The 14,807-nt window shown below is 36.9% G+C and overlaps 1 protein-coding gene across 3 annotated transcripts in view; it reads right to left on the reverse strand.

The window, feature by feature from the left end:
* The window catches only part of ZMYND11 (zinc finger MYND-type containing 11), a 79,259-nt gene extending 64,695 nt beyond the window's left edge, over window positions 1-14,564 (reverse strand). The window contains exons 1-2 of one of the 3 annotated variants that reach the window (XM_003786847.3): window positions 14,531-14,564; window positions 9,935-10,069 (exon numbers count right to left, since the gene is read on the reverse strand). In XM_003786847.3, coding sequence (XP_003786895.1) covers window positions 9,935-10,050 — 116 coding nt within the window. In that variant the 5' untranslated portion in view covers window positions 10,051-10,069; window positions 14,531-14,564. Of the gene's footprint in view, window positions 1-2,798; window positions 2,915-9,934; window positions 10,294-14,530 lie in introns of those variants that run through there. The other 2 variants (XM_023511375.1, XM_023511376.1) reach the window with 2 other exon arrangements.
* Between the last annotated feature and the right edge of the window lie 243 nt (window positions 14,565-14,807).

A 14,807-nucleotide genomic window follows, 5' to 3' on the forward strand; every position in this document is an offset into this window, starting at 1 on the left:
GCCGAGCCACTAGGTTCTTCTTAATTCTAACATTTAACCTGGGACAAATAATGAAAGCTCTGAAAGCTTCACATTATTCACTTTATTTAGTGGCTCTAACTTTAACTTCACAGTTGTTGTAAGGATGACATGAGATAATATGTAAATACCAGGTAGATGATCATGTTTTGAAAATTAAGTTTATAAGGAAACAAATAAAAATCCATTAGCCACCAAAGAAAAAAATATATTGGTTAGAGCTTGGACTCCAGCATCATGTATTAAATTTTAGCTCTGCCACCAAGAACCTGGGTGATGTCAGGCAAGCCACCTCACCTTCCTAAGCTATACCACCTTCTCAGCAATATAGGGGTAATGACAACATACCTGAATTGTTGTGAAAATTAAGTAAATTATATAAAAGACAGTGCTTGTCACAAAATAATGGCTCATTTAATACTATCAATTATTATAATCTCCCTTAAAATAACTTCTAGAGTTAATGGAGCTGAATATCTATTATTATAATTGCCCCAATTACTATTACATATTAAGACACAAGGATAGAAAATATTCTCTACCCTTAAGGTTCTCACAATAAAAACAGAATTATTTGAGCTGGGTGCACTGGCTCATACCTGTAATCCTAGCACGGCCGGAGGCCAAGGCAGGTGGACTGCCTGAGCTCATGAGTTTGAGACCAGCTTGAGCCAGAACAAGACCTCATCTCTAAAAACATAGCTGGGTGTTGTGGCAGGTGCCTGCAGTCCCAGCTACTTGAGAGGCTGAGGCAAAAGAACTGCTTGAGTCCAAGAGTCTGAGGTTGCTATGAGCTGTGATGCTATGGCACTCTACCAAGGGCAAAAAAAGTGAGACTCTGTCTCAAAAAAAACAAAACCAAATACAGAATTATATTTCAAAGATCATAGGAGACTTCAATACCTAATAAAATCAAATTTCATATGTACTACTTTGGAAATAAAGGGAAACAGGACTGGTTATAATGTGGAAGGTATCAAAATCTCAAAGAAGATGATATTTGAGTTGCATCTTAAGAGAAAGGGTATGATTTTGTCCTTTAATGAAGGAAAAACAGAGAAGTAAAAACCCAAGCCAAGTGTGGTGGTGTACGCCTATAACTGCAGCTACTGGTGGTGGTAGAGGGTTTGCTGAGGCTGGACTGCTTAAACCCAAGAGTTCAAGTCCAGCTTGGGCAACCTAATGAGAGCTCATTTCTTAAAGAAAAAAAGTATCCATAGAGTGCTTAGGCAATTGAGAATTATCTCATCAGATGGAACACTGAGTGGGGAAAGGTTAGGTATAAAAAGAAATATCAAGTTCTAACTATGAAGAACTTTGTGCAAGGAAATCAAAAGAGGATTTTAAAAACATAGACCTAAAATTCAGAAGAATCACTGATAAAATTGGGTTGACTTAAAAGTGTCAGGAAAGATGCCCCAGGACATGACACTTGAGGGAAGGGTCTGCGGAGGGCATCCCAGCTGGCACACAGGAAACGCAGATCCATACTGAGAACCTGCCCAATGCTTTTCTGGCTTTGAGAGTGGAGCTAAGTGGGGGAGCAGCAGGAGGTGACTCTGAAGACAGAGGCTGAGATAGCAGCAGCTTCGCACAGGAACATGGGCTTCAAGGGCAAGACAGAAAGGCCTGCAACAGCGCTGCAATCCGAAGGGATGACACTTTGGAAAAACATCTCTGAACCAATGATGGGAAGAAACAAGAACAAGTAAAACCAGGCACTGAAGGAACACGCAGGAAATTTCAAGGGCAAAACTTGCCTAGAACAGGGAAGAACAGATGGACTCAAAAGACATTTAAGGGTCCATTTAATCCAGCTGGGGAGAAAAAAACTACTTTTACCATTTCCCTATTCAAACAACATTCACTATTCCCCCCTACCTACAGATTAAATTGTTATGGCTAGTGTTCCAGGGCTTCCCAGTCTGACCCTCTCTGCCTTCTTATCTATCTGCTTTTCCTGAACCCTCCATTCCCTTCACTCAATCCAGATGATGCACACTTGGACCCTCCTCTCTGCCTTGCTGAATCTCAACCACTGACCAAGGCCTAATTCCACACAACTTACAAGGACTCCAAACTCTCCCATGGTGACTCTTCCCTCAAATAAAGCCTACATTGTTGTGAATTAACAGACTCTAATCATGTGGTACTGACCTGGTCCTTTTATTTAGGACATCTGTCTTATTCCTTAATGGCTATGACAATTCTATGTGCCTTGTCTGTATGTTTCCCTCAGAGAACTGGAGGAATGTCAAGGAATGAAATGAATGTCAAGCACATGAAAACAACTAGACAACAACCCAAGGCAAGATGACTGTTGTAAGAACTTGGCATACTGGAAAAAACTCACCGTGGATTGCAGGTATTCAGAATTAGTTATGTCTTCTGTAAAGCTACCATGTAAAATAGAATAATAATGATAACAGTGGTAAAGTATACCTGCCAATCTACTTTTGCAATAAGATACATAGGAAGAATAAGTCAATGTAGATTGAAGGGAGAATATAAGGAGTAGTTCCATGAAGAATCCTTGGAATTATAAAAATAGCATGATAATAGGTAGTTTTTCAAACTAACTTATTTACAATTAAGTAACTTAGGAATGGCCATTTTCCTTCTTGCTAATAATTCTAAGACAGAGAGACATAGCAAATTTTAACTTAAACAAACAGTTCCTGGAAATTGGGCTTCAGAAAACTGAATTGTAATAAGTAAATAAAGAAATAATGTGTACCTAGTTGCAACTTCAAGGCCGCCTACACACGGAGAGGACTTACAGTTTGGGTTTGTGTATATCTTAGGCGACAGGAAGAACTCCAGGAGAACTCAGACATTTCAATGCCAAACATGTCACAAGAGGTCAGAGGTCACATTTTCTAACTGGGGTTTGACCCTAAAGTAAGCAATACATGTAATTAATTGATGCCCTAATCTGAGACATTAACTAGAATGGGACTAGTCTACCAATCCAAAGTTAGTCTCAGCATGCTAGTCACCAGGTGACCATCTCCAGAAACACGTCAAAGTTACTCAGGATGGGAAGGACACACAGGCTGACAACCTTGACTGCTTTTCCAGTAGTCAGTAAAAACTCAGTCAACCTCCCCCAATCATTCTCTAATCAGCAATGTCAGTAAAGACTAGTAAAAAATCCATACCTATTTCAAAAGCATATCTTTAAACTATCTTAGAATTATTACTTAATACAATTATAAACCTCTAATGCCATGCTATAATTATCCAAATTTAGATGTGAATAATTTGTATGGATTAAAGACGAAAAGGCAGAGATAGATGGAACTCGTTTGTATTGGACATTAAAACATACGTGGCATTTAGAGCTTTAAATGACATGATAATGAGCTAGAAATCATACTGGGAATCTGTGTTACTGAAGTTCTGAATTTCACTTCTGTAACTGACTTGTTTGTTGTATGATTCTTCACCTTTTATTTCTTAATTTAAAATCTGTAACATAAGGGCTGAAATCATCTAATGCATAAAAATATTTTATAAATATTTGTTTAATATAAATGTTAAATAACCAAGTATTTCAAAGCTTTAATTATATGAAATTGATGAATTCACATGCCAACTATAATTCTGCGTTCATTTAAACTGCGACATTTAAACTGAAAAGAGAACCACTATCACCTATGTGTATCTTCATATATAACTCTCAACTGACTAATATATTTTCTAATTTAAGACAAAATGGTTTTTTTGTTTCAATTTTATGATTATTTAACATCAGAAAACATCCTTCAGTTCCTAGAAATGCAGAAGGTTTTTACTGACAGGTCAAAATTTGTGTTTATTTAGCTACCAAATGAACCCATGGATAGAATTCTAACACCATTAAACCAAATTTATAAACATGAGCTTTAAATCAGAGGGATTCCATCACTATTAATCAAAAATACAACTTAATCCTATATAGATATTTTGATTTCAGATTAACCCTTTTAGCAAAATATTTTCCAAAGCAAAATCATAAAACTTGTTAAAGAAGTTTCTCACAATTGTATTTCTTAAAGATTTATGCACTTGATCTTAGCCAAAAGGCCGAGAAATCCTTTTTTAAAGATTTAAGTTATTCAATAAATCTCAGGAGTGATTTTGTAGCTACAGCTTTCCTACTACTCTCTTGGATACAACAGTAGCAGTCCTTTTAAAAAAGGAAAATTAAAACAAGTGATAAAGAAGACTGAGAACTCTTCCACTGAGGTATCATGACAAGTACTGTGACGCCTCTGGACAACTTGTAAGCTATGAATGTGGATATCACCTCACTAGTAAACACCTGGAATGAACACAGATAAATTCTCCTATTTTGTTATCAAGACAAAAAAGTATTACTAGTTCCTAAGAGGTCAATAAATTATGAGGATCTGAGGCTTAAATGTTTTAAAGGGCCACAAATTGTACTTGTGGAAGTTTCTTTTTAAAATTGCAACATAAGTCTGTCTTGCTACATTAAGAACCCTGGGTTTGATGACAACACAGCTATCGATTCTGGTTTGTCCAGTGTCAAATGCAAACATGAAGAAAGTTCCTTGGGTTTGCTTCTGCCAGAAGGATTTTTTGTTGCTTTTGGCTCTGCCTTTGAATTTTTGAAAATATCCAGAGGCTTTCGTGACTTTTTTTAAAAAAAGAAAAATCAGAAGAGTGTTGCAAACAGAGAAGATAGTGGAGGTAACCATTTTAAATTCTCGCCCAAACCTCCCAAACAGAGTTATTGGAAGAGAAACAAACAAAACATATGGACAACACATATAGCACAAAAAATTAAGTGATAAGGAGTCTTATGAATCCTAGAATTTGAGCAGTTGAGCCAAATCTCCAAGAGCTATAGTCTTAATCGGTACTGACAGCTAGACAGAAGACGAGGGGCACAGCAGGGAGTCCACAGAGCAACAGGTGCTCACCAGGCACCGGGGAAATGCCCCCATCGGCAGACAGTTTGTGGCAAAACACCAGCAGGTGGAGCATGACAGGTCTTATGCACACTGAGAAGTTGGTAATCAAAGCTCCCTTCCAGGACTAAGTCCCTTATTATACAGAAATGATAGGAATTAAAGTATCAAATAAGACCTTTGACATAAGAAAGGTGCTTCTGGGAAAAAAACAGAGGAAAGAGAGAAAAATGTAGGAAATCTCGAGAAACACGAGGGCATGTTTTTAGCACTTCATGACACTGGCATAAGCAGACCATCAAAGCTATAAATCTAGAAAAAGTATCCAGAACTACCTCCCCCGATTCACGTTCAGGAAAATAGATCACACTGCAATGACAACAGACAGGGCTGCAGCTCAAAGAACAGAGTAATGCCCCATGAGAGAGCCTCCCAGAAAGACACGCCTACCAAACAGAAGGAAACAGAATCTACTGTTTTAAGACATGAGAAAAGACATTAAGATAATGATATAATATGAAAGGTATAAGAATTAGAAAAACTCAGAAATGAGTTAAACATTTGAAGTAAAATGAAAAAAAATTTCATAAATGAAGTCTACATCAGAAGGTACACAAGAATGACTATAAGGGAGATAATTCCAGATAAACAGAAGTTCCAAAGAAGAAAAATATAAAAAACAAAAAGAAAAATGAAAAGAATTCAACAGAAATTATAAATACAAAAGACAGGAAAAAGAAGATTCTACATACTAAGAGAGGCCACAACTAATAAAAACAAATATAAGGCTGGAAGCAGTGGCTCATGCCTGTAATCCCAGCACCTTGGGAGGCTGAGGCTGGTGGATTGCCTGAACTCAGAAGTTCAAGACCCGCCTGAGCAAGAGTGAGATTCCATCTTTAAAAAAAATATCCAGGCGTTGTGGCGGGCATCTGCAGTCCCAGCTACTCAGGAGGCTGAGGCAAGAGAATTGCTTGAACCCAAATGTTTGAGGTTGCTGTGAGCTATGATGCTGCAGCACTCTACTAAAGGGGACAAAGTAAGACTCTGTCAAAAAAACATTAAAACCCAAATATATATAAGAAAATGTAATCATAACTATATATAAAATTTTAAGTAAAAGTTTCATGTTCTCAGATAGCTGTGCATATAATGCTGCATAAAACACTGACTAGTTATATGATGTTGTAAGATTTTTATTCTTCATGATATCCTTGAGAACCATAATTCTCACCATATCAGAGAGGAGACAAAGATTTTAGATAGAAGAGAGAAGTAAAACCCAATAACCAAAAATTTCAACAGAAAATATCAGTATGAATTCATGAAGCGTTTTTATTTTTTCAAGTATATTCATTTCCTGACTGTCTATTCAAAGGCCTAGAAAGAGAGACTAAACCATCAGCAACACTGAGCAGCTAAGTGGCCAGAAAGTGCTCCTGAAATACAATTTCAAACTAAAAGGACCCACAGCCTCGGGGAGGAATCCATGGCTTGAGGGCTGGAGTAGGCTGTGTAAAATGGGCCCGGAATTCAGACTGAGCTTGAGGACCTGGCATGTACAGACTCTAGCTGGTCAAAGATAGGAAAACTTGAGCATCAATACAGGTTTTGTCCAAAACGGACTGAAACATGTCAAGTGTCTTTTAACACATGAACTACAGAAAACCCTACTTGGCTACCATTAGAGGATACTATTTTGAAAACTGGCAAATACATAAGAAGAAGGAATGAAACACTTATTCTACTTATCCCACAGGAGCCGTACCAAAGGGCAAGCAAACAGCAGGCAGTGGGATACCTGAGTCCTTGCAGAAGTTCTCCAGCAAGCAAAGGAGAGATAAAATTAGCTTGTTATCATTATCATTCTGCAATTCTTAATGAATTATTAGATCTAGCATCAAGGGCTATGTACATCACAAGATGAGAAACAATGGACCTATGTGCCTCCCCAAAGCATAGCACTCTACCCCTGTGAGAGCCTTCACTCTCCACCCCACCATGTAGATGCAACTATCAATGTCCATAAAATAGAGGACCAGGCAACATGTCAAACCAAGTCACAGTGCTGCAGCTCTCAAAAGCCAGACTATGAGAAACCACAGACAATCAATAAATCCCAAATGAAAAAAACAAAAAGATGAACGATAAACCCACAGATCAGAAGAGCTGAGACAGGCAGGGCTGAGCCTTTATACCAAAGGGACCAGGATGTGTGGGGTGTGCCAGGCTAAGAGCCAGTTACCCTGAACCCTACAACCTTTAATGCATGACCAAACTATGCATCTTTCAATTTTTTTTAATGATGGAGTCATTCACCAGTCAAAATAAAGAATGAAACTTACTGACTACAGATCCATATCTCTGTGTTCAGACTTAACTGTAAATAAGCAGAACACTTTGACTTAAAATGAATCCAATGGTTGAGAGTATAGACAGATTTGAATATTAGGCTTTAGATGAGAGAAGATTGGACTTGCTGTCCTAGCTCAACGCTGCTCCCAGTTTACCTCAGGAGCAAGAAAGTTAATGTTAACCACCAAGCAAAGGCACTGGGTCAGGCAACTCTCCACAAATTCCCCCCCTGGAGCTAATTGTCTGCAGTTGTGATTAACATTATGCGAGTAAAAAAAAGAAAACGGTAGGCCTAAGACCAGATGAGGCAGAAGAAACACACTTAACCTCAATTTTCTTTCTTTTCATCCATCTTACATGAGATTAATAAAACTAAAACTATTTGGTAGGTAAAATAAATTAATTATATTTAAATTATGAACTATGGACATTACAACATGAAGAGAAATAAGTCTTGGCAGCACTTAAGACTATATTGATGAAAAAAAAAAAGGAGAAGAAAGAATACTTATCAACAACCTGTAACACAAAATACAACCTTTGTATCTTCTGCTACAGTGTAACATGTGACATACTATACACACAGAGGTGTTATCACAATGCAACAGATATCTGCAGCCACTCTTGCAGGAGTTAATTCTCCTGCTCTCACACCTGCAGGTGGTCGCAACCTAACAGAACGTTCACACTTGGAGACTCTGATAGCTCCTAGATTCTGATAGAATGTCCCTACAGCTCCTAGAGAAAGATGGTACACTTGAGAAAAAGGATATGTCTGAAAGACTGAATAGTTCAGTCAAGCTTACATGATTTTAATTTAAAAACTGAATCCAAACAGCAGTATTTTATTTCAATAGTCTTCAATAGTCTTCAATTGTCTAATATACATAAACTACATTAAAAACAAAATCTCAGCCATAATACTTCTGCTTTTCAGTGAGATTAAAAAAAAAATGTATTCATATCAACTTTACTTGTAATTTATATTTAGTTACCATGCCTCAAAAATTATGTGCGTCATTTACAAATACAATAATTAAAATAATGTACTATTTATTTTATTCTTATTTTCACAGTGTTATTTTTTTCCCCTTCTATTAAACTATGGGAGCTAATAATTATACATGGTCAGTTTTAAAATACTCTGAGGGCGAGTGTGGAGTTAGAGGCACATACAGCTTCAATCCTCAATCTTCTGTTTCTTCCCTTTAAATAATAGTTAAGATCTTCACTAGAAAATAGGGAAGGAACAAAAATGTATGGAACTCAATCTTGTTACTTATTAAAAAGGCCAAAAAACCCATTTATTTAAGAGAGATTTTGTAAATTATGCTTTCCATTTTTATGTACAGCATCTAAAGAATGTGGAGAGATAGTATAAAGAAATTTTATCTAAATTAACAACAACAAAAAAAAACACTCCAAACATTTAAAGAAGATAAATTTGGTTTTATTCACTTAAAAATACCCAGAGAAACAAATAAAACCAGTTCCTATTTTAAGAAATCCTTATAATTAGTATGTAAAAATGGAAATAGAAGATTTACATTTATAGTGTGATTTTTTTTGTTCCCAAATCTTTGTCTACCAATATAAAGAGATTAGAAACTAGGGAAGAAAGAGAGCTTTCTTTCCAAAAAGTGAATGTTTTATTTAATAAAATGAAATTCTTAAAAATTCTCTGTTAATGTGCCATGAACTAATAAGATTTTGTTTTTTCATTGTTTTGTTTTGAGAGAGGGTCTCACTCTGTTGACCAGGCTATAGTACAGTGGCATCATCATAGCTCAAGAAGCCTTCAACTTCTGGCTCAAGATATCCTTTTGCCTTAGCCTCCCAAATAGCTGGGACTACAGGTGCATCCTATCACACTTGGCTATTTTTTTTGTTTTCTGTTAAGACAGGGTCTCACTACTGTCCAGGTTGGTCTTGAACTCTGCTGGGCTCAAGCAATACTCCTGCCTCAGTCTCCCAGAGTGCTAGGATTACAAGTATGAGCCACCACGCATGGCCAAGATGTTATATATGATTAATGAACAGTATACTGTTTTTAGACAGCTTCACTACATAAAAGCAAGTGATTAACCAAAAGCCGTTTTAATAAAAGATCTAAATAAAATTTCCAAGAGCTAAAAATTCTGATAACTAGAAAACTATTGTAAATAGTATACATTGATTACGGAGCCAGCCACATACACTAAAGTTGGCAGGTTTGAACCCAGCCCAGACCAGCTAACAAACAATGAGACCTGCAACAAAAAATAGCCAGATGTTGTGGCAGGCGCCTGTAGTCCCAGCTGCTTGGGAGGCTGAGGCAGGGAATCACTTGAGCCCAAGAGTTTGAGGTTGCTGTGAGCTGTTACACCACAGCACTCTACCAAGGGTGATGTGGTAACACTCTGTCTCTCAAAAAAAAAAAAAAAGTATGCATTGATATTTTACTGAGCTAATGTCTATTTTCTAAACATAAGTTGCCTATATACGTTTCTGTGTTTGTTTTTCTAACAACTATATAACCCTGCGAGGAATGTGCTTTCAGTCTTTTGTAATATACGTTGGTTAGCATAATAAAGTATTTTTGGACTTTCCCCCTAGTCTTACATGAAATTTTACAGGGATTTTGTTTGTTTAAATTTACTTACTTTGTAATACGGTCAATGTTGGCAATTTGCTTCTGGTTCCGTATAATCTCAATGGCTGCCCAAAGATGCTGGATAGCTTTTGTATCCGCCTGTCGTCTTTTTGTTAAACGTGCCATGACCTGTTTACTTCTTTAGCTGCAGTAATACATAAAAACATAAAGGAAAATGATTACAAAATGAATTATTACCAACATAAGTGAGGGATGGGATCAGTGCCTCTTGACTATTGATTACACTACTATAGGAGGTGGTATGTTGCCAGTTCCCGATTTTATCTCCTAGCATCCACATCACCAATATCTTCATAATAGTCATCATCTACATCATGACTTCATGAAGAATGACAGCCTAAAACTGAAGAAGTTAAGATTTTCCCAAGGAGGACAAGTGGCTATCTTATATTAATAATTTTTTTAAAGACACTTAAGTTTCATTCTAATAGACAGAAATATTTTGAGATAAAATTTCATTTACCAGTAATACATTATGTGTAATTTGATCAATAGAAGATGAAATTTAAATGCCCAAACTGTTCGGTACTTTGGCTTATTATAATAATGGTTTTAAAAGTCCAGTTCTATATACACATATTGATAAATGAAAATATTTTAATAAAATAAAACCAACAACAGAAAATACCAAGGTAGGTAGTTACTGCTGGGGTGAGATGGGAAAAGCTGGTGGACAGCATACCAGAGGGTTATAAATTATTAGGAACAAACATATTCTTGAATAGATAGTACTTTTCAGGCGATATTTATCACTTTACTAAGAGACAACATTGCTATTTTATTCAAATTTCAGTATCCTGGATTAAATGAAGAAAATAGCCATCACACCCTCCAGATAATTTTCCACCTGTTCCTGGCAGGACTGGGGCGAGAACCTGGGGTTACAACCTGGATATCTTATGGATGAGGGACTTACAGAAAAAGCCTCTCTTCCTCAGCATGGAGAGATGTTGTCTATTTGGAACAGTATAAGCCTATCGAACCTTCACAATGAACTTTGTCTTTCTTCACAAATCCCAGTATTTAGGAACCATAGAAACATACCTCTAAATCCTAGAGGTTATAATGCTGATTTTAAAATCTAGGCCCTTAAAATGCAGTAAGCATTAAACCTTCTAAGATTGCTAAAATCTCCTTGACCTGACTTCTCCTGTCTTGTAAGAGAAGGAGTATTTGAGACAGGCTCAGTCGTAGCACTTCACTGTGCTCCGTGAATGCCAAGTCACCCATGCAAATCTCCCTTTTTTATACTTCTACATTTTTTTTTCACACCCCAGTCAGTTCTCCCTTTCTCTGACAAACCCAAATAAACCCTACAGCTGCTGTCAAAACTTTTCTTGAGAAGGCTTGCTTCTAAGTAGTCTGGGGTAAGTCAGGCTTCTAGAAGAAGATGCTTTTTGGAATTACACTCCCAAAAGAATACATTTTGAACATGTTTTAGGGCATTCTTAATATCCTACTTCTTCACACTATTACTCTAATAGTTCCAAACTTTGTTCTAAGACAATAAATTAAAAATCCAAGTATTCAAGTTTTAAAGAAAACTTGAGGCAAATCAGTTGGTTCTGTATAAACCCAGACATAAAACTAAGAGAATAAAGAGTATACTTAAGGAACGCTTCTGTTTTAATCACTTTAAAATACACAGACAGAAATTTTTCAGTTTAAATGCCCTTATGCAGGAGTGCCAACTTTCAGAAATTGATAAGCCTTACAGTAAGGAATTCAGTTGTTTAGTGGTAAGAACACATGTTAGTCACAAAGTGACATCTAACGGTGAAGTATAATAATACAACTTAACCCTGTGAGATTAAACAAAAACTCAGATAAAACAACAAACTTTCTCAAGTCATTCTGGCCAGGTGCAGTGGCTCATGCCTATAATCCTAGCACTCTTGGGGGTCAAGGCAGGTGGACTGCTTGAGCTCACAAGTTTGAGCCCAACCTAAGCAAGAGGGAGACAAAAAAAAAAAAAATTGCTGGGTATAGCAGTAGGGGCCTACAGTCCCAGCTAGGTGGGAGGCTGAGGCAAAAGGATTACTTGAACCTAAGAGTTTGAGGTTGCTGTGAGTTATGATGCTGTAGCACTCTCACAGAGTGACCAAGTGAGAGTCTGTCTCAAAAAAAAAAAAAAAAAAAAAAAAGAAAGAAAGAAAGAAAGAAAGTGCAATAGTGCACCTTGCCAAAAAGTGACCTAAAACTGACAGAGCAAATTTGGTATTTGCATGAATTATCCTGTCATGAGGACATATAAGGGTAAGATACTACTTACTTCTAGCTGAGGTAAAATCTAAGCAGAAAGAGATGAAGAACCCTGCAAAATGGTAAATACTTGAAAAAATACAGGCACAATTTTTTTCCTTTCTTAATTTCTTTAGATGATAACTGGCTGTTCAAAGCAAAGATAAAAATAATTGGTAAGTGTCATTTGGTTATAACACATGTAGAAGTAAAATATATGATAAGCGGAACAAACAGGCGGGAAAGGGGAATAAACAGAATTATATTACTGTGAACGTCTTACGAGAAGTGGTGTTATAGTATAATATATCACATATAAGTGAATTATATTAAGGGTGACCATGGAAATTAGGGATGCATATTGTAATTTCTAGAGCAAACTAGGGAATAACACAAACAGATATAGCTAATATATACAATGCAACAAATTATTTTTTCAAAATACACATGAGAAATTATGAATAATTTAATCAGTACTATAAAAATATGTAACAACAAAGCTAACATTTTAAAATAATACTAAAATAAATAGTAAACATAACTAAGTATAGAATATAACAACCAGAACAACATAGTGGGGACCAAGTTACAAAAACTCTAAAAACGATGTCACATACTTCTAGAAATGATTGAAGCAGAGATTAAAGAATGAAGTAATGCTACACCTCAGGAAAAAAGATATAATGTTAAAATGAAAGATTTTTGAGTTGTGCCTGAAACAAGAAAGCAGATGTGTCTTGTAAGGAAGGGAATATGGTGAGGAGAAGGGTGGTTAGTTTTAAGAACCCGAGCAGAAGCAAGGGAAAGACAAATCACAGCGAGGCAAATACAATGAAGGTTGGGGCAAATCACAAACAGCTTGACCTGAAAGACTGGGTCTCTTCAAAGCACACTCACTGACATTCCTATGGAATCTACACTTATCTATTCAAGTCGTAATTCATGTGCTCCAGTGCATCTGTGCTCTGGGGATACAGCAATAAGCAAAGAGGCAAAAATCCTTCTCTCATCTGGTAAATAGGATAAATGATGTGGCTAAATATAAGAAAAGGATTGTAGGCTCGGCGCCTGTGGCTCAAGCGGCTAAGGCGCCAGCCACATACACCTAAGGTGGCGGGTTCGAATCCCCAGCCCAGCCCGCCAAACAACAATGATGGCTGCAACCAAAAAATGGACGGGCGTTGTGGCGGGCGCCTGTAGTCCCAGCTACTTGGGAGGCTGAGGCAGGAGACTCGCTTGAGCCCAGGAGTTGGAGGTTGCTGTGAGCTGTGATGCCACGGCACTCTACCCAGGGGGAAAAGCTTAAGGCTCTGTCTCAAAAAAAAAAAAAGAAAAGAAAAGAAAAGAATTGTAATTTGGGTGTTTATCCATAAAAATTAAGTCTTAGGAAATTAGTTTCTGAGGTCCTATATGTAGACAGCTGATCATTTGAGGTCCTTGTGGATCTGGCTAAACCCATTTTTCAGTCCATTCCTAGCCAATGTGCACCACATCACTTATTAAACTACAATGCTCACAATCCCGAATTATGTCTCCACACTTCACAATTTTACCTCGCTGTTTATGCAATTCTCTTCCTCCTCCCCCCCTCCCCGCCCCCTTACCAGTTAGTATTTCTCTGTTCTTTCTAGGACTTACTCTAATGCAATCTTCCTAATCAAACTTTTCTCCTAGACTCAAACTAAATCAAACTCAATTGTCTTTTGTATTCTAACAGTAATTTGTTCATTTATCTCTTAAAAATGTATTACCTGTACAAATAGTTCTATGTTGCTCAGAAGAATTCTATTAATTCAACTAAGACAAGACATGCCATTTCTTTTTACATTTAATATCTTTCAAGGTACCTAGTAGCATTGGTTTCCACACGCTAAATCTTCAATACAATTTTTTTTCTTTGAGACAGACTCTCAATTGCTCTGGGTAAAGTGCCATGGTGTCATAGCTCACAGCAATCTCAAACTCTTGGGCTCAAGTGATGCTCTTGTCTCAAGACTTCTGAGTAGCTGGGACTAGAGACACCTGTCACAACATCCGGCCCAACATGAAATTTTTAAATGCAGCTTTTCAGCTGTTATATAAATAACCAGATCCTACAGTAAGCCTTTATTTATGTTTTATGAAAGATTGGGACATCAAAAAGAAAGATCAGAAGACTTGCAGAGACCATTAATAAAGTTCTCCATCTTTTTTCTGTTCAAACATATTTGAACATCAAAAAGATACAATAGATTCCTTTCAGTAAAGCAGCTGATGATCCTCAGGGTCCTGTAGTATAAAAATTAAAATACAAAAGCTAGTAAGTAACTTTAATAAGCCCTCTATCTTATGAATGGAGACTTACTGCAATCCCCAGGCTCTGGGAGTGTTCTCACTTTACATCCACACCACTTCTATACAAAGAGCAGGAAAAGGAAGAGGAAGAAGAAAGTCAGGAAAAGCTGTAAAGTAGGGAAAAATAACAATTTGCTTGGTGATATATCAATATATGTGAAAACTGGTTTGTAACACAATAGAATGATAAACATAATAGCCAGGAGAACAGCTGAGAGCAGGAATACAACACGCAAATTCACTGCATCAGATTCTGCTTTTTACTTGTAGTGGGTCCAAGTTACTGG

Source organism: Otolemur garnettii, unplaced genomic scaffold (genome assembly GCF_000181295.1).
Source record: "Otolemur garnettii isolate 467f Iridium unplaced genomic scaffold, OtoGar3 scaffold00019, whole genome shotgun sequence".
NCBI classification, from domain to species: Eukaryota; Metazoa; Chordata; class Mammalia; order Primates; family Galagidae; genus Otolemur; species Otolemur garnettii.